The sequence below is a fragment of the Lissotriton vulgaris genome, chromosome 11 (genome assembly GCF_964263255.1).
Source record: "Lissotriton vulgaris chromosome 11, aLisVul1.2, whole genome shotgun sequence".
NCBI classification, from domain to species: Eukaryota; Metazoa; Chordata; class Amphibia; order Caudata; family Salamandridae; genus Lissotriton; species Lissotriton vulgaris.
Genome location: NC_141699.1, coordinates 733,068,818 through 733,096,541, shown reverse-complemented (window position 1 = coordinate 733,096,541; position 27,724 = coordinate 733,068,818). Strand labels below are relative to the sequence as shown.

Below are 27,724 nucleotides of genomic sequence, written 5' to 3'. Positions count from 1 at the left end.
GAAAACATAAAATGCCAAAACATTGCCACCAGATTTCTACACACCCAGTTCATGGGGTATGGATTGCAAATCAGCTTGATAGGGATCTCTGCATACACTTTTCTTCCTCTCTCACTGATTCCATATGAGTTCTGGAAGTAGAGGCAAACATCAAGCACCCCGGTGGCTCTGACATGGGCCAGATAGCCAACGTTCTTCATCCTACTCGAGATGTACATAGTCCTGCAAGAGAAGCTTCCCAACAGACCAAACTTCTCACTCACGATCACAGCTAAGTCAGACACCCGGACTCCAAGACTCCAAGCTGCTCAACCTAACAATTTGGCTCCTGAAGTCATAGAGTTTGGCTACCTTGGGTTGTGTCAGGAGAGCGTGGACGTACTCTGAGAAGATCATAGACCTACCACATGCATTAGTGAATTGCCGTCCCTCACACTTCACACTTTTTCCAAGTACTTAAGGACAAAGTGTGTCTTAGAACTAATTTCTGCTGGAGATGGTCTCTTTTTTTCGCTGAACGCAGTCTTCTTCCCACAGCCTGACTCAGTAGCTGAAACAGGACTCCACACCCTTGACGTTTAACATGCTGTTATGTATTACATTGACAAGACCAAACCCCTTCCTCCCGTACCATTTCAAAGGCAGGGATCGCCAGGTCAATTGTTAAACGTACCCAAACCTGCTACTCTAAAGCTAAAAAGAACCCTACCTTCCTGCCCCAGATCACACTCCATCCACACACCGGGCGCTACTATAGCTTGTCTGGTGAACATACATACATACAGCAGACATATGCAAAGCTGCCACTTGGTCTACTCCACACACTTTTACAAAACATTGGTTGGACATCCTATCAAGCGAGCCAGCCAAAGTGGGTCAAGCTGTCCCCAAGACTTTGTTTCAGACCTCTGCGCAATCCACTGGTTTGCCACAACTTGGGTAGTACTGCTTTTCAGTCTTTGCACAGCATGTGTACCTACAGCCACATTTGATACTAATGGAATATGTTACTTACTTCGTCAGCATTGGTTCGCTGCATGTACTGCTGTATATTTACATGCCCCACTCTTCTCACCAGGAGTCAGTCTTTAATACAGAAATCTTCCTCTTACCGCACTACTTTCTACTTGCATGGTCACTTTTCTTTTCTGTGCACACTATTCCATACTTAGCATCACCCGTTAGGCGAATCTAACAATAGAGTCCATGACCAAGGGCATCAACATCCACAGAAGGATTCACAGAGACTTCGTGACTAGAAAGACCTCTTCTATGAAGCAAACAAACACCTTCAAGTTTAACACCAAATGGCAGGAGTATGCACAGAATGTGAATCTACAGAGTTACATGCAACAAGTAGATGCTTAAATGGTAACTAACATATTCCTTATTTACTCATGGTTTTGTTTTAGCCCTTCACCTCTTACTAGCCCAGTCTGGAGTCGCAGTGATTAGTATACCCATCTCCATATTCTCACCCAATTCTTAAGTACAGGGTTACACACTGACCCCTCAGCTGTACTAAATCCTGAACGATGCGACCAACGTAGACACTCCAAGGTATTAAAAAAAGTGTTACTTCACATTGAAATTAATGTAACTTGTTGCACTGTTCAGCTTTAGCACAGCTGCCACGTTGGTCCCTTTTAAAAACCCTTGTGCCTTCCTGAGCACACATGGAGCCTGCTCCACAAGACAGCTTTCTGCCCTCCTGGAGGGAGGGGCCAATGACACGGAGGAAGGAGAAATATGAGGGATTGCAGGCCAGGGAGGTGTCCCCTCCCTCCTACAGGAAGCCACTTAGTTGTTAGCCCTTCAAAGGTGACACAGTTTTTGAAGAGCAGATGTGGGACACCTGGGGGGGAGGCTGCCCCATTGTTGAGAAAGACAGGCTGACACTGGAAGCAGAGACATGTAGCCCTGAGGTAGCCACACCCTGGGGTTGGGTTAGAGCGGTGTGTACACCAGGAGAGATGTCTCGCCATCTTGGGAGTGGGCAGTATATCGCTTTCAGGGACAGCCAGATACCACACACTGGATGAAGTGGTCACTAGGTGAGAAGGAACCTGGTAGCCCATTGGCTACAAACCACATCCTGCCCTGAGGGCACTTTCCTAGAATAAAGGGGGAACCCCTGACACACAGACATCAAATCACAACACACTCCGAAAAAGTCTACCCTGCTGCACCGAGGGACCAGCAAAGAGAGGCTGCACCATCGAAGACTGCAAATGGTGGATAGTGAAGGAAGGGATTCTGCAAGGAGAAGCTATTTCCAGAGCCCAGTCAAGCAAGGAGCTCTCCAGGGGCCAGCTGACTACCATCCTGTTTGCTGCACAGAGACACAACAGCTAAAGAAGCCTACTGGGGCAAATAAGGTACCCAAATCCAGCCGCTACTACGCTGCCATGCAGCACCATGAACGGAGACCCGGCGCACAGAGTTGCACTCAAGCTCGCTGAGCAGGGGAGTGCTGTTGTAAAGTTGCTGGGATCCTCAGAAGGAAAGTTATTGAACCAGGAGGGATTTGCCTGTGACCGTGAAAACGAGCTACTGCTAGTCCATTGGCGACTGGACTTCGGCCAGACCGAAGAGGACTTGGTGGGACCTCAACCCTGCAAACAGGATCCCCCACCTCATCCATCTTCGTGGACCAAATATACCCTACAGGAAGACCCCATTGACCGCTTCACATCCACAAACTACTTAAAGCATCTTCAGCAACAATCGTCCCTTGCATCAGGACCACTCTACAGGAATCCATTACAACGCAGTTAAAGTGCCTGGAACTGCTGAAGGACTGCTTCACCTGTAGAGGTAACTTTTCTTGAGGGCTTTGCTAGTCCTCCGGACTACCTCCCTACTGGAGTTGGTCGCCTCAAGTTGTTCTAACTGACCGCAGTAATACTTACCTAAAATTTCCTTGAAAAAGTTTCTAAGTATCCAATTTGATGATTTTGCCAAAGCTTGTTCGCTGTTTAATGGAATTGCACTGATTTATTATTGCTTGTAAAATCTGTATCTTTTATAAAATTGAGCTGGGTTATCAACTTTTCACCTACATTAAGTGAGATAAAGGAAATTAATAATAAGTGGGATATCTTGCATACTGGCAACCCTACAACACCAAATTCTTTTTGCATTTAAAAACGCTGAAGCAACTTGAGAAATTACCTGGTGCACACCAGATCAAAACAAGAAATCATAATTGAATCAGTTACCACCAGCTGGAGGTTGTAAAAGATAATTGAACATTTTACATGCAGCAATTGCAATAACTGTCCTCTAACAATTATGATCAAACTGCCTTTACTTGATCACATGTCCTAGCCAACTACAATATATCAGCATGACCACAAGACCTATAAAGATCCAAATCAACAAACTCAGGCGCCCCATTCACTGTAAACGCTCTACAATTAAACTACCCACTTAATATCTTGAAAAACGAAAACCTACACCTCATGATATGACATGGTTGGTTTTGGAAAAACTACATGAAGGAATGAACGTACAAGAACACCTGGTCTCCCAAAGAACAAATATAAATATACAGGTAGCGTGGCCACGATTGCACCCTTGTAGCAGCACTACCATGGAGCTCCGCTGCATGCATACGGGACAGCAGCATTGGAGGCATTGCAGAGGCAGCAACAACATTGATACACCTCCAGTGCACTTGGGAGGGGGTGGTGGGGCAGAGCACACTTTGAAGCACAGAGTTACTGTGGCTGCAAAATTGGTGTGATCAGCTGCTCTGTATGCCTTGATGCCGAAGTTTTAAAATGTCAGCCGCCCTGTAACCCAGTTTGGAGCATCCCAGATGGTGCCTAAGGCCCATGCTGGATCGTGCAGGGCACCGGAGCATGCAGCGTAGCTGTCCGTGAGGAGTGGGGCTCGTATGAAAGCACATTACGGAGGTGGGAACTCGAGTGGCATTATGCATGGGCCCTGCTGCCGTGAGGCACAGCAAGATCAGCACCATAAAAGACATAGCAGGGATCCTGCCGACTACCTCTCACTGTAGTGACGCCGGGGGCAGAGACAACCAGTGGGCCTAGAGTTGCTTTGGGCGCTGCCCGCACACCTTGATGACAGCTACTGGCTGAGATAGCGTTGCGCCGGACCACGAGGTGCTGACTGTATTTGGTGGCTCCGAGCTGTGGCAATCATTCTTGAGTACCTAAGGGCCTTACAACACAGCCTAGTAACACCTACCTAAAATAGTGATGTGGCGCTCCGGCACACCACTCCTTAGAGACTGGCTGTAGGGGCTAAGATCCCCACTTAAGGCCCTGAAATGGATGATACCCGTGACACTTGTGCCCAAGATTCTTTGCGCTGGTTGCTGCCCGGTGTATTCCATGGTGGTGGTGCCTCCTGAGCTGGTGCGGGGCCCTTTATGCAGGCAAAGCAACTATTTGGCAAAACACCAGCCGGGGGCTCTGCATTCTAGAGTCAGGAGTGCAGGTAGTCAAACAGTAAATCTGTGACAACACAAGGCACAGGAACGACCTGCTGCCCTTGAGAAGGACGGTATCACACTGCATCATGACTACGCACCGCTCTATAAAAGACACAATGTTGAAAAGACATGCTGGGCAAACCCCCACTAAGAAAGGAGTGCCGTGCCCAACATTCCACCCAATGTATCCTCCCAGAGAGGTGCACCTGAGACCGAAATAGTGACGCCCGAAGAGCCTATTACCTGCACGTTCTAGGAGCATGTCTTTGGGGCCCTGAGAGATGACATTGGCCCCTCAAATGAGCTACAGTGAATGATGTCAAAGAACTGAAAGGCTTGGGTGAAATTGGTTAAAGACTGGACATATTGGAGCGGTCAGGTGAGTTAATGAGAGGAAGAACTCGATGACCATCAAAGAGAACTGCCTGAGCTAAGAGATAGAAATGAGGACGGATACTATCACTTAGAAGACTTTGAAAATAAGTCACAATGCTCCAACATTTGCATCAGGGGCATCCCATTGCAGGCAGACTCTGGGAAATTGGAAGGTTGTGGTGCGACTATTTAGTCAGGTTGAGCCGGAACTGATGGACAGACATTGTCCTGGAATGCACCCATAGAGCGGGCAGGCCAGCCAAGACTCCCGGTGCGTGTCAAGTTATTCTCACATGCTTCTACTCATATAAACAGAAGGAAATCATGGCGACTGTCTGAGACAAGAGCACCATCATCTTCGAATATGCGAAAATTGGAATCTTCCTAGCTCTGTCTCCATTTACACTCCAGCAGCACAGAACACTACAACTGGCTACAGCATTCCTGTGAGAGATAGGGTTTTGATACAGGTGGGGACATCCCTTTTGTCAAGGAGACCCATGAAGTTCGTACCCTTAAGGAAGCGCACTCTATCATGGGCTTCTAAAACACCTAAGATAATGATGCTCACAAAATTATGATACTTTCATCACCTAGCCCCTCTGTTAGGTTACAACGGTAGCCACAAGTGGTGGATAAGTCTGCTGCTAAACCTTCTGAATCTCAAAGCCACAAGGAGCGGTCAGCGATCTTAGGACAATGAGACATTGCAGCTGACCCCTAAAACTACGGATCCATAAGCCAATGTTCTAGGAGTGCCATTCACTAGCCTCAAGATAGAGCGCTCATCCCTTGCTGCACAGTTGCAGCAGTGAAATCATTTGAGCTTTGTTTGACTGAGCTTCTCGCCTCACCATGCTTAGCTGCATGGATGCCCAATTGCCATGGACATGGGAACGCCATCACTTGGAGAGGGAGCACTGTTGTTTTCATTGTTTCCCCGTACCCATCCTCAGTACAACTCACGCTCAATTGCCTATACGTATTGAATGCAGTCTGACGGATGCACAAGGAGAACCTGTGCTGCTCAAAGGATCTAGAACCGATCACTCTTACTAGCAGGCCAGGCAAGACCAAGTATCCGATAATATGATTAAAATACTTAGCCTAAATGTGCCTTAATGCCCCAGTGAAATGATTGCTGCTCCTTACAATGCTCAGGGAATCCAAATGCGATATCTGCTTTATCCAGGAGAACCACCACCTTAAAGTGGACTGGCATTGCCTGTATTCCCTCTGGTTTGATCACCAGTTTTTTTCTCGGACTTACAGAATCGAGCTGGAGTCGCGGTACTTTTAGCCACACATTTCTCAGGCTGTGTAATCCAAACGCAAGCAAAGATAATAGGTAGACTTCCCTCACTCCGTATTGTCATACAAACTTCTACACTTACAGTAGCCACAGTGTATGCCCCCAACGATCACCAGGAGCCTTACCTCTTGGATGCTATGGGTCTGGTAATGGCATCCCCCCCTTGAAACTGACATACTGATGGGCAGAGACTTCAATCCAGTACAAGACACCCACATAGATGGATCAGCTCAGAGAATGGGACAAATTGGGGTATTTACCTTTTGGAAGAGGTATCCAACTGACTAGCTACCAGCTGTCTCAAGTTAAACGGGGGCAAGACTAAGGTAATGGTGACCAGAAACAATCCAGCACTCAGGGACCACTACCTCTGGCCATCGTACTTGGGGGAATGTCCCCACCCTAAGTCCAAAGTAAAGAGCCGAAGCATCACTCTAGACAAAGACCTGACGATGTGTCAGTCATGTGCTTTGGCCTTTTGAGGTCTCTCCGGTAGACACTCAAACGGCTACCTGTGGAGTTTCAGAACAGTGGTCCAAGGATTGATACTGTCTAAAACACACGAGCAGACTTTTTAAAAACTGTTTTTATTGAGTTTACAGTTACAGCAATTGAAGAAAACAGCATTGCGTTGCAGTGCAGAAATCAAGAAAATCAAAGTAGAACAATATCTACGTGGTCAAAATATCCAAGTGTATACATACAAGACCCATGTAGCAGTAACTCTATAATCTGTACAGTGAGGAAGGAATACAATAACCTGTTGGGTACACAGCAATTTCTACATCGATGCATTTACATTCTCTGTCTGTCGGTTACAATACTAGCGGGTGCAGGCTGCTCCTGCAATGGAGTATTATCACCATCCTGTGTTGCCTTAAGGTATGTCTGAAATGGTAACTAAATATCCACTGGTCTAGAGGCTGGCTGCTGCAGCTGTTCATAGGTGTCAATGGTGGTGTTGCAATATGTCATGCTGTGTAGCCAGGTTTGAAGTGTGGTGCTAAATGTGCATGCCCACCTGATGGCAATTTCACACTTGGCAATTAGAAGCGCAATGGCAACAAAGCAACGCCTAGTCTTAGGGAGGTAGTGTACGTACCCCAGTTGGGCCATCCAGGGTGAGGGTGAAACCTCCATTTCAACCATCTTGAATAGTTCCCCAAAGACCGACCTCCAATAGCGCTCTAGTCTGGTACAGGTTCATGGCATGTGTGCGAAGTTGGCCCCCGGGGAAATGATACCTTGGGCTGGCATTTGACCGGGTGGGGTCAATGCGATGCAGTTTGCTGGGTGTCACATATGCCCTCCATAAAAAATGTAAATGTAGCAACTTGTGCCGATGATTAGGGGACACTCCACGTATTTGTCCAGAGCACCGATTCTTTGGCCATCCGCAAGCGGGTAACCAAGATCACGCTCCCACGCCGCACGCACGTCCGTATCATGCGCGGAAGTAGGCCACTGCCGCCTTGTACATATGGGCCATCAAATGGCTCCTGTCCCCATCCTTGATCACCCCCTTAAGAATTGGGAATTCAGAAGGTTCCAAGGGGTAACTGCTAAAGAATGCACGCAGCGCCCTTTGTAGTCTGAGCAGTACAAATTGGTCCCTATTGGTGGCGTTTCTGAAACGTGGGTCTTCCGTGCAAGAGAAAATGTGCCCGCCCGGAAACAAATCTCCAAAGGTTACTAGATGGTATTTCGCCAGTGTGGGCTTCACTAAAGTCTCCTGAAGGATGGGTACCCAGCTACTTCCCGCGAGGGATAGCGTGCGGGGAGTACAATACACGAGGTCCCATCACTCGCAACAGCTTATGCCATGCCCAACTGGTTGTGGACAGTGTCTAGATGTTTTGCGGATCATGCAGGAATCCAGACGGTAACAATGTGTGGAGAGGCGCAGGAAGCACCAAGTCGGCCTCTGGGAGATGATATGGGATCCCAACGTCCGCATGGTACCAGTGGCGGGCAAAACTTGCTTGCGCCACCAGATAATAAACCTGGACGTTTGGCTCCCCAAACCCGCCCCTTTCATATGGCAGTACTAAGGTTTCTCAGCAGATGCAGGACAGTTTGCCACCCCACACCAGCCGTATCAGCAAGGTACTCAGGTGGGTGAAAAAGCTGTTATAGAATGGAATCGGGATGTTTTGGAAAAGATATAAAAATTGTGGTAGTACCACCATTATATTTAAGGCTATTCTTCCAGCCATCGATAGGGGCAGTTTTAGCCAACTTTCTATGTTGTATTTCAACTTTTCAACCACCGGGCCGTAATTCAGTTTGAGGATGCAATCTTTTTGTCTGTGGATATGGACACTTAAGTATCTTACGGAGTCATCGCACCAGGATAGTGGATAGTCTCCCATCCTGCAACAGCTCACTTGGGTCAATTGAAACACTTCTGACTTCTCCCAGTTGATGCACAAGCCCGACTTAGGTCTATACCTAGTCACTTCCCGGAGTAGAGGTGTCAAATTATCGTCCGGGTTACGTACATACAGGATAATATAGAGTGAGTAATAGAGGGCCAGTATTGAATTGCAGCCTGCGGTGACTATACCTTTCCAACAGATGTCTCACCAGGGGGCCGACCGCAATTACGAATAACAGGGGGATAGCGGGCAACCCTGACGCATTACAAGCGAGAGCTGGAATGGACTGGTTAGGGTACTGTTGAGACAAATACATGCTGTGGGGACAGTGTACAACAATCTGACTACTGCCAGGAATCGCTCCGTTACTCCCAGCCTCCCCAGAGCGGTATACAGAAAGGGCCATTCAAGCGAGTCAAATGCTTTGTCAGCATTGAGGAGGGTGGCCGCCAGTACCAGCGGCGATATCCGATGTAGTGTAGCAAACAGCGTACGGAGATTGAGAGCCGTCGATTTATGGAGGATGAAACCAGACTGTGCTGGAGAGATCAACTTTTCCACAATTAATACAATCCTAGTGGCTAATATCTTAACTAATATTTTATTATCTCAATTTCGGAAGGAAAGAGGTCGGTATGAGCCACATTTCTGGACGTCCTTTCCAGGTTTGGGCAATAAGATTATGACTACCTCCCGCAACGTGGTTGGGAGCTCTCCTGTCTCTATTACCTCCTGGTACAAGTCAATGAGAAGGGGCGTAAGTAGGATTTTGTACTTTTTATAGAAACAGCCCATGAACCCGTCTAGCCCTGGTGCCTTGGAACCGTCCAGTGCGTTAATAGCCTCAGTCACCTCATCTTCCATGAAGGGTTCAGCCAGGAACTCCTGGTGAACATTTTCCATCCAGACCAATGATATCTCATCACGGTAATCACTGTGTGTCCAGGGGGATGTTGGTGCTTTTGGAGGTGTATAAAGTTTTGTAGTACCCAAGTACCTCATCTAAAATCCCAACTGTGCCAGTTATTCGCTCCTGATCCTTTCTGAATTAATTTAGTTTATAAGTGGGTTTGCGGGATTGTTGCATCATTCTGGCTACTGTCCTACCAGGTCACTCACCCTACTGTATCGCCTTGCAACAGCATATTTGCCTAAAAAAGTGCCCCCTGCTCCGCAGTCTCCCTAAATGCTGGCATTAACATTCCCCGTTTTTGTAGATCAGAGGGGGACAGCATTAGCGTCTGTATTTCGATCTATCTCAAGGAGCTGTGTTTCTATCGGCTCTTCTTTGCCGCGCAGATCTTCGAGCACCCCAGCATTCTTCGAAATACACCCTAGCATGTGCCTTAAAGGCTTCCCACAGCGTGGCCTTAGTTTTCACTGACCCCACGTTTATTTCAAAGTACTCAACTATGGCTTCTCTTAGTTCTGATGCAAAAACAGTGTCCCTCAGGGCCATATCAGGAAATCACAACAGCCGCTCTATTCTACCCCCATCCCACCCCACCCCCGCTCTGGGAATCTTCAGTTTAACCAATACTTGAGAATGATCTGGTAACGTACGCAGTAGTGGGGCAACTATGTCAACCCACAGCACTGCACCGGCAGAGAGGCACCAATAATCCAGACATGTCCTAGTGTTTGTGGCACTGAGTAGTGAGTGTACCCCTTGCGGTCAGCACTGTGATATCTCCATATATCAACTAGCCCAAAGCGTTCTATAGTGTCCAACACCACCCGTCTCGCTCTAGGTTTTGTAGCCATTGCATGTGTCGTGCTATCTCTCTCTCTCTCTGGGTTGAGCAACAAGTTAAAGTTCCCCCCCCCCCCCCATATATATGTGATCTGCCACCATACGTTCCATATATGAATGAACAGTGTCAAAGAAATCGGGGTCATCAACATTAGGAGCTTATATGTCAACACAGAGGACAGAGTGCTCAAGCAGACATCCCTTCACCAGTATGCAACACCCTCCCACATCCTAGTAGACCTCCTCCTCCCAGAATGGCACCTGCTTATGAATCAACACTGCAAAATATTTATGCCCCCCTCCCCCCCCCCCCCAACCGGATACCAACGTCTTAGCGTTTACTGCAAGTGGAGTCTCCTGGAGAAAGGCAATGTCCACCTGGTGGTGTTGCATATAGTTTGTTACCTGATAGCATTTGCGAATATTATTTAACCCCCTAACATTCCAAGACATAACCACACTGGCCTCTGCGTTTACCTTATTAACCATGATTGTACCCGGCATTTTCATCACCCAGGCACCTGGCCCTGCATGACTGCACTGCAAATGACAAATGTGAAAAAACCAAATTACAAACATTAGCCTATCTACCCACACCCCACACTCCCCCCCCCCCCCCCCCCCCCCCACCCATCCCCCCACCCATCCCCCTTACCCAACTCTCGGGGGAAATCCCGGCCTATAACCAGTATGACAGACTGATATACACAAAAACAAAATATAGCATGTACCCACAAAAACTTAATCTGATAGTCTACTAACCACAGATTCCTTAACGAATTATCGCTAGGCGTGAGACTGGATCCGCAACATTTTTGACCAGCATCCCTGCATGCCGGGGGGACGGCATCACGCGACTCCACACTGATGTCTGTGTACGTGACGTCAGCAAAGTCACATAAGTTCCACCCCGGCGTGCCTACTTCAGTTATTTCCTTTTCCGCATGCAACACAGATCCGGTTCGTGCTCCTGGCCTGTTCAGGCCTTTCCCCTTTTGCTTATTGAGTCTGTGTGGGAACAGTGTGCGAATGCCTTCGGCTTTAAGATTTGCTCGTGTTGTGCGCGCCAGATTTCGGCGACGGATCCTCACCCCATCTGCATGTGGTGTTTGGGGGAACACCACAACTCCACTGATTGTGAGGCGTGCCAGCAGATGAAACCGAAGTCCCGGTGGGAGCGCTGGATGAAACTTCTCTCAGGTCAGTGGCGTCCCCACACCTTGCCCCTGCGGAGGGTTTTCGGAACCGTTGCCTCAGTCTTCAACATCATCCTTCTCCCAGGCCGAAAGAGCATCGCTCACCTGTCGGTAAGTGTCGCAGCTTGTCCCCGAGGGCTGGTTCCCGGCCTGTCGGGGGCTTGGCTCTCCGCGAGTGGTGCGACCCGCATGTCGTCCCCCCTATTCGCCGTTCCCCGGCGTGGGGGCGACTAGAGCCCAGATGGAGACATGTGCGGTGGCTTTGCAGGCCTAGCTGGCTTCTCCTTCTTCTTCCTCCTTCCCCTCCTGGGACATCAGCTGATCCCTTGCAGTGTGCGGGGCCCTCCGTGGCGTCGCCGGCGACTCTGGCCCCGGCGCCGACTGATTCGGATCCAGGTTCAGAGGATGTGGTGCTGCTGGGGTGCGGCCCTTCGGGGGTCCCTACTTCGGACCACGGCGCCTCTGCTTCACCGCAAACTCCAGCGGGAGACCCTGTGGTGTCGCGGGAGGCCGCCGGGGCTTGGGTCGCACCCAATGGCCCTCTGGACAGGCAGCGGCCTTGTCCGAGGTGACGCCGCTTCGGCGCCGGCGGCTGCTGGCCCTGGAGGCGCTGCAGGGGCTGGCGGAGGGCCCTTCTCGTTCCGTCACGGGGGACCCCTCGTCCCTCCCCGGGTCCCTCTTGTCCCTCCACACGGGCGGCTGCCTCGTCGGAGGTAGAGTCAATGCCTTTTCAGCGCCGTTCCCTCACTTCCCCGGCTCCGGCCCTGGCCCAGCCCCGGTCTCCCTCACTGTGACGGAGATAATTCCGGTGTCTCCCCTGGCGCCGGCCGACGACTATGTCCTGCCTCAGATTGAGGACTCTACGGCGCCAGGCCAACGTCGGGCCGTTGACTTGTCTCCGGACGCCGCCTCTTCTCCAGCGGTTCAGTGCTTGCTGGTTTCATCCTCGCCGGAGACAGGCCGCCACGTCGTGGCTTTTTCCCCGACGTCGTCTAAGGACGGCTCCTCGCCGTCGCCGCAGTCTTCGCCTGAGGCGCCGCAGGTCCCCCACTCCTCGGTCCCTCTTCCTCCATTCCGGACCTGGCGCTTCCTTCCTCCGGTTGGCTTGGGGGAAGCCACCTTAGTTTGCCGCCGTCGCCTACTGAGGAGGTGCTTACCCCACTGCGGGGCTCTACGAAGGCGGTGTGGCCTTCGCTCGTGCTGTTTCCACTGCTGTGGGAATCTTGCGCATGGGTGATCCAGCTGCCCATTTCCCTGTGGATCATCTTCTGGAGGTTCTCCATCAGGGCTCTGGAGGTAGGGAGCTCTGCTTCCCGTCGAGGGTTCGCTCCAAACTTCGCTTTTGGGGACTTGGGGTTTTCCCGCCATGGGAGACCCGGTGCCCCAACATCTTCTGCACCGCCACCATCTGGCACTGCGTCTTTCCCTCCACCAGATGCCCTCATTTGCAGAATGCCTTTCCCTCCCTGCCACCGCTGTTTTCCCAGTCACAGGAGCTCCGCTGGCTGGACTCCTGGGGGCGCAATATATTCGCATCAACCAGTGCAGCTCTGCGGGCCCTCAACACTGTGTGATTTGGCTAGGGCCACTTCTTGCTTGTGGGACTCGGAGGAGTCCCTTATGTCTCCTGCTTCTCAGGAGGGTGCCTGTGTTGATTTGATGCACCATGTATTGGATGGCCGAGAGCTGGCGGCGTTTATTCTTCGTTCCGCTCTGGACATCTCGGAGGTTCTTGGTCGTGCTATGGCTTCTTCGGTCGTGCTTCGTCGCCATGCCTGGCTTCAGGACAGTGTGTTCCCGGAGAACGTTCGAGAACAGCTGGTCGACCTTCCTTTCGATGGCACCCTTTTGTTCCATGTTCCTGCGGATTCAGCCATTCAGAGGTTCTTGGCGGGGCTTCGGCCTCCTCCTCCTCCTCCACCTTCTCCCCCTCAGTGGCCTGTGAGTTGATCTGGTTTTTGTGCGGTGCTCTTCCGTTTGGGCGGGTCGCACCAGTTGTGTGTTCTGTGTCCTCCTTGTTCAGGCTGTGGTTCTGTTGGCTGCTGGCCTGCCCTTCTTGATTCTGTGTTTTTGCTTTGGGTTTTCTAACCCATGCTGGCCCTGAGACTAGGCCTTCGATTTGCTTGTCTTTGGCTGCTTGACAAGTTTTTCTGTTGTCCTCTGCTGCAGAAGTTTTTTTCTAAGAGGGTTCTCATGTCTTGGGACATAACATACCCTATATGGGGTAGTGGTAGCTGTTATATAGCTCTGTCATGTGCTGGGGAGCGGTGGTTGTCTTCGGGCCTCTGCTCTCTGTGGTGTTACGGTATGTTGCAGGTGCAGGCTCTTGCTGATGGCTTGGAATGGCTTGGGTTGCGCCCCAGGGTATCCTTCTCTGGGGTTGCTGCGCTATTAGCCTATCCTGGCCTGCTGTCTGCGGCCTGGCGTCATGGATTTGTCTGGTTCCACCTATTTTTGGGACGTGTATGCGGACTCCTCTCTGTGGCGTGTCCGGGCCCTTCTTCGCCTTCCTGCTTACTGTCTTTGGCTGGCGTCTGGCTTGCCCTGAGTGCATCGTTCCGTGGTGTTCTCTGTGTCTGGCTGTGCTTGCTGGTGCCGACCTACTGTTTTTGTGCACCATTGTGCGTTCTTGACACTTAGTGGGACAGTCATCCTTGCCTTGTCCGCTTCTTCCAGTGGGCCCTGCCCTCAGTTCTACATCTCCTACCTGGGGGGATGTGATGGTCCTTGAGTTCCTTGTCCCTTTTTTGGGTGCAGTGTGTCCCTGCGGAGCGTTGGACGGTTCTTCCGGGGTGGCCTCTGGATACTCTTTCTGCTTCCGCCTGCTTATTGCTGACGGCGCTGTTCTGTCTGGTCTATTGCCTTCTGGCTGTGATGGGCTTGGCTGCCCTTTTCACTGGGTGTGTTCCCGGTGGGGGGGCTTGCCTTTGCTCAACCTCTTCTCCTTGGCGTCTCTAGGTTGCTCTTCTTCTTTGTTGCACCTCTTCGTTGCGTGGGCCTTGGGCGGAGCTTCTTTTTACCCTGTGTGGGCGTGGGGTGCTCTATCCTCCTTTCGCCTTGCCTTGTTTCTCCTGTTGAGTGAGGACGGGCTTCCTCGTATTTGTTTTCCTGAGTCCCCTTTGGGGTCGGTTGTCTTCTGGAGGAGGCTTCCCCTTGCCCAGGGAGACAGGGCTCTTCACCCTGTTGGACTCGTCCCCTGTAGGACCCTCTGTTGCATCCAGGTGGGTGAGGTTCCTTCGCGGACCCTCCTCCCCTCTGTGTATGGCTAGGGTATCTATTCTACGTTAAGGAATCTGCGGCTAGTAGTCTCTATCAGATGTACAAGTTACTTTCCTTCGGTAATGATGTATCTGGTAAAGACGATTTTAGCCGCCTATTCCTTAACGACCCACTCTTCCTCCCCCTTCTGCGAGGACCTTTTGCTTGGTCTTCTGCACTCGCCTCCCTGTGGGTGGCGATGTCTTCTGTGAATGCATTCTTTTGTTCTTTTTAGCAGAATGTTTGTCCTGCTTATTTGTAACGATTCCACCCTTTTGGTCATTGGAGGATAGGTTTATGGGTGCTTCTGTGCCCTTACGCTCTGGTTGCTCCAGGTTGGGGCTACCTTCAAACCCCATTTCTCCCCCCCCCCCCCCCCATCTGCCCCCTTTTCAATGCTGGCATTCTGGCCCCTATGCTTCTCTGCTGCCTCTGGGTTGGGGTCTTTTGGCCGGGCCTCTGCCCTTGTTCCTTATGGGGGATGTCATATTCTGTGCTGGGGCTGTCTTGGAGTTTTGTCGTTCCTTGTTTGTCCCGGACTGGTTCCCTTCATTGTTATTGATTGGGGTTGTAGTCCTGCTACATGTTACCATGACATTTTTTCATATGTTCTTTGTCTCTAGGGCTCTGCTCTTTATTTCTTTCCCTGCCTTTAGGTGCTGCAGTGTTTGGCACTGCCCCTCCCTTATGGTGTTGTTCCTCACCATTCCTTTTCTATGTTTCTGCTCTTTCGCACACTGTTCCTATACTGTTCCCATACTGTCACAGTTTTGTCTGAATGCTCTGAGTTGTGGCGCAGAAAAGTTCTCCAAGGGAAACTGACATAGGCGCGCCGGGGTGGGACCTGTGACCTCGCTAACGTCACGTATGCGGACGTCAGGGCGGAGTCGCGTGGTGATTTCCCCCCAGCACGCAGGGATGCTGGGCAAACATTTTTCTGGATCCAGTCTAACGCCTGGGGATAATTCTACATTAAGGAATCTGCGGCTAAAATCGTCTCTACCAGATACATCATTACCGAAGGTAAGTAACTCGTTCTTCTCCCCAGGCATCAGATTGGATCGGGAAATTTTTCAGCACTCTCTCTGCGCGCCGAGGGACGGTGCCTGACAACTCGATGATGTAGACTCCAGTTGTGACATTAGTGGAGTCAATAAGTCCCCTCCGGCGTGCAGACATCCGTTTCTTCTTTTTGTGCTCCAACGCGGATCCGGAGAAGCGGGTTACCCAGGCCATTATTTCTGACCTATTTCAACACATTTTGTTGATTGGGAACAGTGTGCCTTTTTTCCTGTGTCATCAGGTGTTAAGCCTTGTAGGTCTTGTACTCGTCAAATGTTAGCTACAGACCTGCACTCGTTTGTATGTGGTGTTTGGAAGAACACCACAACTCCAAGGATTGAGGCTCCTGCCAGAAGCTGAAGCTGATGGCGCTTAAGGAACACTGTATGAACTTACAGGTGGTGCATATGTCGCGGTCCTCAGAGACACCACTGCCTCTGCTTCACCTTACAAAATGGACATCGCTCTCCGGAGCCATCCAAAAGTAGGCACAGGCATTTGAAGTTGTATCACCCCTGACTTTTCCGTGTGGAGAATCCGTCTCCCACAGCTCCTCATGCTCGCCGTTTGAGGAGGCCGTACACGACTCCACCCGCGCCTCTGTCTTTCCGGGAACCGGGGCATCGATGGCCCAGATGAGGGAGTACTATAACTTTCTACACCTAGTCTTTGGGCCAGCCTTCCTCTTGAGTGGCCTCAAGTCCCAAGGAGGTGAGTGGAGTTAAGCCAGTGGGTTTATCCTTGATGGTGCCATCTGAGTCATTGGGTCGGCACCGGCCGACTCCGCTTCAGCGCGGTGCACAGCCCTTCATAGTCTCCACCTTCGGCATCCGTTCTTGATCAGCCAACTTCGCTATTGAACTCTGTGCTGCTGATAAAGTCAATCCTCCTCTTTTTATCGGCGTTGAAGCATCGCCTTCTCAGCGTCGATGGATGTCAGGTGCCGAGTTGACAGAGCAAACTGAGGGAAATGTGGCATGTTCACTTCATTCTCGTGGTGAGACTTATGGGAGTCAAGTTGTGGAGGGTGAAACAAGGGGCTCTGGGCCATTGTAGGACATTTCTGAGATCATTCCACCTCAAGTGGAGGACATGTATATATCTGCACTTGGTGAGGCTAGTGGTCTGTAGTCTTCACCAGCCTCGGGGCTTGTCTACCCTCCTAGTCTTGCTACTGAGGCAAGTTCCTCTTTTGCTGATATGTTGAGGAGAGTGGCTGCAGTTTTGGAGTTGTCACTGCTTATGGTGAAGTTCACCAACCCTCTGGTTGATGTCCTTTGTCAAGGTCAGACCGGGGAAGAACCTGTTCTTCCATTCAGTGAGGCCCTGTTCGAAATATTGTTGGGAACGTAGGCTAAACCTGATACTGGGGTCTCGGTGGACCATGCAGTATCTTGCAGGCATCTGCCCCTGGAGACCCAATTTGTCTCTTCGGGCATCCTTCCACTCGTAGTCTGGTAGTTCGGGTTGCTACCGCTTCACAGGATGTGGATTGTTTGCCTAAAACTCCATTATATAGAGAGTCTAGGAGTCAAGATGCATGTGGCAGGCATATTTTCTTCTGCTAAATCAGCTTTGAGGTCTACTAAAACATCTTGTGTTCTTGAGCGTTTTTCGCACACTTTGTGGGATTCTTTGCAGACTGTTACCATCTTTTTCAGATAACCTCTGTTCTGATATTGAGCAGCCGATTAAAGATAGCCTTCAGGCAGCAAAGCTAATAATTAGAGGTGGCATAGATCTTCAGGTTTTTTGGAGGCTATCCATGAGACTTTGGTAAATATGCCCTTTGATTGCGCCAATCTTTTTGGGGCCCAGGCCGACTTGGCTTTAAGTTGCTTCCTTGATAGGCGAAGTGATACAGAGTCTTAAGTACTCTTTCTCTGTTTGTATTCTTTAGTTGTCCCTAAACTTGAGTTGTATAGGTAATTCAGGGTTTTTCTTTTTACGTGCTGGTTAGGGCATTGACATGTCTGCCTTTTAGTTACACCAGATAGGTGTTTCTTCGAGTAGCAGATGTTATTGTTTCAATACTGTCTTTAACAGTTTATGTGGTAAGGATTTCTGAGGTATGTTTTTACTTTTACATTTTCCTCTGAATACGAGCTTCATGTTCAAGAGGTCATTTGCAGGTGTGTCTTCCAGTTAGGGAGTTTGCCTTTTATCATGCTTCTTTGAAGCAGTGCAGTATGATGGTGTGTATGGCTGTTGGGTTACAGCAATTCGTATAGATCATGTACTTATGCAAATTATGAGACCTTGTATGAAGAGTTTATACTTTTTTGTGTGTACAATGAATTTCCACTTCTTGATTATTCTGGTCTCTGGCTTCTCCAGCCCATTCCTTTTTATTACTTTAGTGGAGTGCACTTTTTGTTGAATTCAAGCAGTGCACGTAGAGCTTTCGCGTTGGATACCTTATGGAGTATGCTTCCTGATGAGGCGGTCAGGCCAACTTTATTATGTGATGTGTTCCAAGCCTGCACATAGGAATTTGCCCCATGGAGTGTGCTCCACATTGTTTGACAATTCTAGGTGTCTGATTTATATTCTTTTGAATACTTAATGTCTTGATTTCCTCAGTTTTTGAAGTTGTTATTTATTCTTATGTTAAGTGTTGGAACATGGTTGTCCCGTGAGCTCTGCTTCGGAAGTTATCTAAGATGCAATGGCTGAATACTTACCATATGGCCATGTCTTACATGGTTGAGAAGATTTCTGTCTTTTCAGAGAAGGTGGTTTGTTTTTTTGATCCTTTTTAACTTCAAGAACATCCTGGATATTTCCCCTGTCCACTGTGGAGAAAGGTGCCTCGTATACGGTGGTGCTCCGTCGGGCTGCTGAGGTCCTTCACCTCGATCTCCCCACGATGACCCTGAAGACTAATCTACTCAGAGGTGCTCCAGCCGGCGTCCACTTCATCGGAGCCGCTGCTGCCTTTTAATGATGCCCTCCCTGAAGTCTTGTTGGGCACTTGGTCATGGCCCGCCACAGGGGCCCCGGTGGAGAAGAACGTCGCCAGGTGTCGTCGCCCGGCGCCGGGTGACCCTTCCTTTTCGACCACTCATCCTACACCTGAAAGTCTGGTCATTCAAGCTTCTAAATCTCAGAGTGCCTTTCCCACGGCTCTGCCGGATAAGGACTCTAAAAAATTGGAGCAGTTTGGCAAGTGGTTGTTCTTTTCGGCCAGCTTAGGTCTGCGGTCAGTAAACACAGCGTGCCTCCTGGGCCGCTATTCCCACGCTTTGTGGAATTCCGTGGCTGAGGTGTTGCCTCAGTGTCCGGAGGAGGTCCAGACTGTGTTGCTCGGGCTGTGGCTGAGGATAAGGACGCAGCTAGGTTCGCCATTCGTTGTGGCTTGGACACCGCGGACTCCCTCTGTAGGGCTATTTCCACGACCATGGTGCTCTGACACCATGCCTGGTTGCGGTCCACCGGGTTCTCCCTGGACGTCCAGGGCTCGCTCATGGACCTGCCCTTTGACGGAACTCGCCTGTTCGGTGATAAGACCTACTCTGATTTGGGAAGGGGAGGCCACTTGGGAGAGGCGGAGATCAGAGGCCTCTGGTCTCCAGCGGAGTCCCGGGTCCATATCAACCTTTTGGAGCTTCTGGCGATCCGGCTTGCACTGAAAGCATTCCTTCCATCTGCCCAGGGAAGTTTAGTGCAGGTGTTCAGGGACAACACCACCGCCATGTGGTATTACAACAAGTAGGGCAGGGTGGGGTCGTGGACCCTATGTCAGGAGTGCGCTTCTGGACATGGCTAGAACATCAAGGTATTACCTTGATGGTGCAACGCCTGGCAGGCTCTCTGAACGCCAGGGCGGACGAGCTCAGCCTCCGGTGCATGATGGATCACGAATGGCGTCTGAACTCTGACGTGGATCAAGGGCTCTTTCAGCAGTGGCGAGAGCCTTGGTTAGATCTATTCGCCACCGAAGAGAACGCGCAATGTCATCAATTCTGCTCGTTGGAATTTCTGTCTGTTGTATGCCTTACCGTCTATACCACTTCTGCCAAGAGTGCTGAAGAAGATTCGGCTCGACCGGGCCCGAGTCATTCTTGTGGCTCCGGATTGGGCACGAAGATACTGGTATCCCGAACTACTCAACAGGTCGATCGATCCCCCGATCTGACTGCCTCTCCGGGAGGATCTTCTGTCGCAGCAGCAGGGGACGGTCCTCCACCCGAACCTGTCCACCCTCCACCTCCATGCGTGGAGATTAAGAAGCGACAGTTAACAGCTTTCGACTATCCTCCGGAAGTCTAAAATGTAATTCTGGCAGCCAGGCGTCCCTCCACGAAAACGGTAAACGCCTGCAGGTGGAACAAGTTTGTGGCATGGTGCACAGCAAAGGCTGTGGATCCCCTTACTGCCCCTCTTTCCGAGGTCCTTCTGTTCCTCCTTTCTTTGGCCCAGCAGGGCTCTGCTCTGAGCACTATCAAAGGTTATCTTTCTGCCATCTCCGCCTTTCTACTGCTCCCTGATCAGCCTTCTCTTTTTAAGACCCCGGTTGTTAACCGTTTTCTGAAAGGTATTACGCACACATACCCTACTGTGCTTTTCATCTTGCCTCAATGGGACCTAAACCTTGTTCTGACATTTCTGATGTGCGCTGCCTTCGAGCCCCTTCATGACTGTCTTTTCAGTCTTCTTACTCTCAAGACAGCTTTCCTGGTAGCTATCACCTCTGCCAGAAGAGTGAGTGAGCGCCAGGCTCTTTCTTCCAAACTTCCTTTCTGTTCATCCAGACAAGGTGGCTAGGTGGTTTTAAGGACTCGTCCTTCTTTCCTGCCAAGGTTGTCACACCCTTCCACATCGGGCAGACCATCACTTTGCCCACCTTCTTTCCGCCTCCGCATCCTTCGATAGGCAGAGAAGCTCCACCTTCTGGACGCAAAACGTGCGCTCTCGTTCTATCTGAAACGCACGCGCAACAGTTCCGGGTAGATGACCAGCTCTTTGTTGGCTACTTTTTTTTTTTGTTTTTTTTGTTGTTGTTGAAAACCTTTATTTAACATTTGCAATCAAATGCAGACACGGGCCTACAACCCCCCAGGGCTGGCCGCTAAGCATTTCAGTACGTTATTACAATCCCACTTCAGACCCAGCCTCCCTGGGGAGCATAGGAACTCCATCCACAAAGCACATCGGTTGCAAAGGCAGTTCAATTCGGAAACAGGATAAGAGGTTTTCATTTTACATATAATAAGTTGAAAGGATCAGGTGTCTTACAGTGTCTCGGATCACAAAAGGGGGCGAGCAAAAGACCGTGTCCAAAATAAGTTTGCTATCATGTAGGTCAGCGGCGTTAAGACATACGACATCAGGATAAGTAGCACATTATTATTCGTCTACGCCATCATTATTGTCTGCCCCACAGCACCAAAACCTCAGAAAAGTCAAGGTACAGATGTAGAAACAAGGATGTAAGGAAAGCCGAACCCACTACACTAACCCGGAAACGGAAAAGGAAGAAAAGGCGAGAAAGGAGAAGGAAGAAAAGAGGCCATAGAACAAAAATAAAAACGAAACACCCACCCCCACACCCCCCCACCCTGCACCCCTGCTGATGACTACGGCCACCCCCCTCGCAGCGTGCCTGTCGCCCAGTAACCAGAACCCGAAATATAGTTGAAAGAGAAAGAAAGGAAAAGGCAAAGAATCCCACACAATGAGGGAAATCGGAGGAGGGCATAGTTCTACGGGCTCCCGGTCTCCTTCCCCAGTCGTAGCCAGCCCCGCCCCGGACTCCGTTAGGTCAATAAAAACAATCCCGTTAACATAATGCCACAATGAGAGACTCGGAGAAGAATCTCAACCCTGGCCCCGTCGATCAAATGCACTGAAGTCATCAATTAAGGAAATCGCTTCCCACAAAGTACTGCCAAAGTCTAACGAACAGGAATACACAGATGAGAAAGGAACTGCAGGTCCCGATGTAGATGGCTGGTACCAATGTTGACCCTCCCTGCCTCCGAAGCCAAGCTTTACCCCATCCGCCATCTTGAAAGACCGGCAGGGGAGGGGAGTCGACACGGTCCGAAACAACAAAGGATAGAAAGTAGAAGGCTCCAAAATGGGGATTACATGGAAATGTTCCGGGGGATACACAATCGGGGGTTCCAACGGTTCCGTGAAGTGACCTGGCACAGTACAGTCAGGTAGAGCCACTTCAATAGGGGCAAACACTGCCTCCAGCGCCGGGTTAAAACACACCTCCGAGACATCTATTGAAAGGCGGGCCGGCTGCCGGTCGCGGGCGTCGAGTCAGGATCCGGTCTCATGCCTGTGAGTCCATCCGTCGCAGACAACAAACAGCAAGTCTGGACTGCAATAGTTCCCTTAAGTGCCATGAGTGCCTCCAGCACCGTACGCAGTGACGGGCCATTTCGAGCCTGTTCCGCTAGATTCGTTTCGTCCTCCAACATGGTGGACCCCACGGAGAGGCGCCTTCCCCGGGCAAAATTAAGCGGAGCAGGAGTAAGCCATGAGGGACTGACGGTCAGCGAATAGTAGTACGCAGCGAGGCATCGACCCGGGGGAACGATGGTGTGAATACGTCAAGGACCCCCGCGACACAGCACCGTGCGTCACCCGTCACCTCACCTTCTGTAGGGCACCAGGCAGTTGATGGCAACAAAACAATCAAAAAGTCTGAGTGTTCCAGAGACCGGACCCAACCACCTTCAGCAGTCCGTTGTTATTCAACTCGGACCCGGCAGAGCCAGCATTCGAGTCCCCGGCTTCTCTGCTGGGTTAGGCTTCAATGCGACCATCGACGTAGCTCCGCTTCACAACGGCGGAGATACTCCGGGATTGCACCACTGGAGTGCGGGTCGGATCACACACACAGATCCGGTGCAGGCAATCAGGATGAGCAACAGGATGATAGAGCGAAGGATGGAGGTCAGCGGAGCCGGGAGACTATGTGGCCATCTTGGTTGGTGTCGTAGCTCCTCCCCCCTTTGTTGGCTACTTGGGCGCCAAAAAAGGTTGTGCCGCGCACAAACAAGCCATCTCTCGGTGGGTCGTTCTCTGCATCAAAGCCTGTTACTCGTTGGCTAAGAAGGAGCTTCCTGTGGGGCTGCGTGCCAATTCCACCAGGGCAACAGCAGCCATTACTGCCTTGGGACGCGGCGTTCCCTTGCAAACATTTGTCAGGCAGCTAAGTGGGCCTTGCTGCACACATTTATCAAGCATTACTACCTTGACAGTCCAGTCCGGAGAGACGGCTTCTTTGGCCGTTCTGTTCTCCGTGACTTTCTGGTGTAATATTATTCGCAGACCCACCACTGGGGTTGGTATTGCTGGGGTATCTATTCTAAGTTAAGGAATCTATCACTAACGTTTATCTTTCAGATGCACAAGTTACTACTTGTATAACGATATATCTGTAAGAGACATTAGTTAGTGATAGATTCCTTACCGCCCCACCCATCCTCACCGTTCTTCCCCACCCATCCTCCCCGTTCTGCGAACTGATTACTAGGGTTAAGAACATCCCTTTTCAGGGCCCTAGTTTCATGGCACCAATAGTCAGTTTCTTGCATGGCTCTGCGTTCCTGGTGTGGAAAGTTTTGCACAGAACTGACATCAGTGTGCATAGGTGGTGCCTAAGTAGTCTCCGTGACGTTATCTCAGTGCATACGACGCCAGCGGCGGAGGCAGAGTCACACGACGCCACCTACTTATGCACAGGGGTACTGCTAGCTAAACCTTCCGGATCCGGTCTGACGCCTGGGGATATTCTAAGGTAAGGAATCTATCACTAACTAATGTGTCTTACAGATATATTGTTACACAAGTAGTAACTTGTGCTATAGGGACAAAGGTATGTATTGGGAGCAGGAGCAAAGGATAATCCTCGTGAGTGTGGCCGGGGTGTTGGGCAGGGTGAATAGTTAAGAGGTTTTTAGAATTCAGGGAATGCGAGTGTTCAGGGCAGTACATAATTGGTAAGTTATAGGGTTTTGTTGCATTAAGGGATAGTAGGGGGCTTTTAGGGTTTGGGTCAGTGCATAACTGGGGTACGGGGTTGTAGAGTTGAGGGATAGGTATCAGTAAGGGTTTATTAGGATTCATGGAATTAATGGTGTGATTTTTTTTTTAGGGCTCAAGGATAGGTAGTGTAAATGGGTAATAAAGGGTTCTGGGAAGTGTGCTAACTGGTTGGAAGATGTTTTTAGGGGTCATTGATTGGTAAAAATAAGGGTAATAAGGATTTTCAGGGTCGGGAAATTGTAGCATTAAGTGGCAGTAATTGTCTTTAGGGTTCAGGGAAAGGGATGTAAAGGGGGAAGTAAGGAGCTTTTATAGTTCAGGAAATTGTGCATATAAGGGCTAAAAAGTGTTGTTAGAGTTCAGGAATGTGTAGTGGTGAAGATTAATTAGGGCTTGTAGGATTCAGGGATGTGTAGCGTTGGGGTTAGTAAGGGTTTTTAAGGGTTCAGGGATGGGAAGCATTAAATGATGCAAAACAGTTGTTAGGGGACTGTTTTATAAATGGTTGTAATAAAAATAGCTTTTAAAATTCAACATTTGTGGAATTGTAGGTAATAGTGAACAACACTGCATTATTACCTCAACAGTGTCAACCCTATTTTAATGTAGAGACATTCTGTTAAATGTATTTTGATGCCTCCTTCACTAAGTCTGATTCTTATTAAAACAAGAAGTGTTGGTTATGACTGTAATAAAACTAACTGGCGCTTTGTTCTTTGTATTTTTCAGCTTCCATCATCATCAACATGGGGTCAGCAAGCCAGCACAACAGGCATATCAGCATCCCAGTCTTCTCTCTCTTTGGCAGAGATCCAGAAATTAGAGGAGGAACGAGAAAGACAGCTGCAAGAAGAGGTTTGTTTTTATTAAGAAGTAATGCCCTCATGAACTGTATTCCATGATTTCAAAATACACTGTTTTATTTGATAGTTTTAACAATGTTGAAGAAATAGTTCCTATTTGTTTTTTGTGATGCATAGCGATCGGGCACTTAAACTGTTGGCTGCAAAAAGCGAGCCACAGTGTTATGTTGTAATATAGAAATCCTCTGTATCTGTGTGTAGGTGTCCCGTATGGAAGAGAGCTTTGTGTTTTATGTTTCGATTGCTAGCACTGTGGCCTCATCCTTCTGTCCCCTTATTTCACAGCAGGCACAGCAACAAAGGGAGCTTATGAAAAGCCTCCATCAACATCAACAGCAGCAGCAGCAACAGCAGAAACTTTCAGGCTGGGGTCATATCCCCAAAGGGACAGAAAACACAAAGTCTTTGCTTGAAATTCAGAAAGAGGAGGCCAAACAGATGCAGAAACACAAGCAAGAAACTCGCTCCCGTGGTACCAGCTGTGTCAGCACTGCTGCTGATACTACCAGCACAACCATCACAGTGAGTATTGATAGAATCAAAGAAACATTGCGGAGATCTAGACACTCTTTTCCAAAGGACCACTCGTTCATTCTTTTTTCATGTCTGTTGTCCTACACCCTCTTACCTTGAATGTCATCTTCCATTTACTGTTACCTGTTCTCCCACTCATTCTTTGCATTCTGCTTCCTGTCCTTTATATATGGGACCGTGCACATGGTGTTAATTGCTAGTTCAGAAGTGAAAATGTGTGAACAGCATTAAAACGATCAACCGGATTTATCATTGCCTTGGTTTTCCAAATTAGGATTGTAATAATGGGTGAACCTGCAGACTTGAGATGATTGCCAAACATGTTATTTTTTATTTTATTTTTTGAAATGATCGTTCTTTTTCAGATAACAATGTGTATTTGTAAAGAGCACTTTCACCCAGAAGGCTACTTTGGCGCTGAATAACAGATGTTTGTTACCCAACTCAGTGGTACTCATTTTAGCGACCTCAGAAGGATGAAAGGCTGAGTGAACCAGTCTGAATTTAAACCTGTGACCATGAGGTCAAACATAGGCCCCTACAGTGGACGCATTAGTCCACTAAGCTGCCAAACCGGATAGATGTTATGGTCCCTAACACATGCTACTCATGTTGAGCTATAGGACGTTGACTGTTTGCAGGTGCTATCCTCTCTGTATGAATGAGTATTCTCTAGGCACCACACTGAATCCAATAAACTATTACCCAGTGATATATTTCAGGTGCTACCAGCTATGAAACAACCAGTCACGTTTCATCCACTCACCATGTGACTACATTAGGCTATGTAAGGCACGTCTGCTAGCGATTTCTAGCTGCGGATTCCTTACCGTCTAATATTCCCTAGGCGTCAATCAGCTCATCTGTGCCGGAAGTGACATGTGCAGTGCCTATATAGGTGACCCTCCAGTGCCCTGACCTCATTTGTTTTCTTTCCACGCATCAATGCAGACCCAGGGAGAGCTTTCTCTGCCTACATTTTGGACTACTTTTTCTTTTTTTCTTTTTACATTTTTGTTGACCTATTTTGAGCTTTGTCTCCCAGTGTGCGAGGTATGTCACTCAAGAAACATGTGGGGTTTAAACCTTGTGGTTCCTGTCCCAGGCAGGTGTCTCTAACAGACCCCCATCTTTGCCTCTGTGGCCTAAAGCTGGCACACAACTCCGAGCCCTGTGAGGACTGTAAAGCCATGAACAACAAAGGAGTGATCCCTGAAGCTCCTGGATGCCAGTTGACTGTAACACTCCAGGTCCCAGTCACGTGGAAGGACCAGAGTCAGTTTACAGGCCGAGCACTTCATTTTGGGTGGGCCAACCACTCTGGAGTTCCTTCAGGCCCCATTGGTTTTGGCAGGTGCCACCACTGGTTTTCCGCCATCTTTTCACCCTCAGCGCAAGTCAGCCCCCCTGGATCCGGTGCTGGATCTGGACCAGCACCAGTTGTGGGACCATGACATTCCCCAGAGCCCGTTCCACTGATGTCGTTCCCAGTGGAACCAACACCATCATCATACCTGACTCTGATATGGAGCCAGATAGGTGTCAACAAACCTCTACTCCAGCGCCAACCTGAACTTGACCTTCCAAGTCTGAGCCAGGTCTTCTTTTTTCACCATCCCCTGTGAAGTGTACGATTGGGGAGGATCCTTAATGCTATTAAACTCCATAGAAGAACCAGAGGACAACTGGTATGAGGAACTATTGGATGCCAGTGGTCTGAACACCTCCCCAGACACTGGCCTAGTCTCTCCTCTTAGTGTGGCTATGGAACTAAGGGCTTCCTCCTCAATGGTGGTGGTGAGGGCGGCTGAGGTACTGGACCTTACGTTGTCCTTAGTGACAGTCAAGATAAAAGTCTTGACTGAGAGCTTTAGCCAGTTGTCTCCCCCACAGAACCTCTCCTCCCTTTTAATGAAGCCCTCACCGATGTCCTGCTTGTGGCATGGCCCAAGACCTGCAAAGGGCCTCCTGTACACAGGACAATTGCCCGCCGCCACTGTCCTGCTCCCGGGGACCCAGCTTTCCTCACCCAGCACCCCACCCCGGTGATGAATACAGGCCTCAGCAAGGCCCGTGAGTGCGAAAGGGTTCGCCCTTCTGTATGCAAAGTCCTCAGACTACATAAGAAATTGGCACGGAAACTGGAAATACAAAAACATAGTTTAATAAACCTTTAAAGGTGGTACTAAAGCCCACACAACACTCTACAGCAGAGGTCTTCAAACTTTTTGATGCCGAGACCCCCTTGTAAAACCTTTTTAGGCGTAAGGACCCCCTTCCGACAAAAGATTCTAGAAACTAGTACTCCCCATCATAAACAACTATCGACAACCATAAATGCACCTGTTAGACCTCATCACATCCATCCATCCATCCATCATTCATCCACCCACACTTCCACACATCCATCCATCCTTCATCCATCCACCCTTTCATCCTTCCATCCATACATCCATCCTTTACCTATCCACCCGTCCATCCATCCATCATTCTTCCACCCACCATTTCACACATCCATCCA

At 49.6% G+C, this 27,724-nt stretch overlaps 1 protein-coding gene across 1 annotated transcript in view; it reads left to right on the top strand.

Annotated features, from left to right (window-relative positions):
* GIGYF2 (GRB10 interacting GYF protein 2) overlaps positions 1-27,724 on the top strand; it is a 1,722,773-nt gene that overhangs the window by 1,623,344 nt on the left and 71,705 nt on the right. The window contains exons 23-24 of the mRNA XM_086942529.1: positions 24,536-24,661; positions 24,955-25,191. Coding sequence (XP_086798655.1) covers positions 24,536-24,661; positions 24,955-25,191 — 363 coding nt within the window. The remainder of the gene's footprint in view (positions 1-24,535; positions 24,662-24,954; positions 25,192-27,724) is intronic.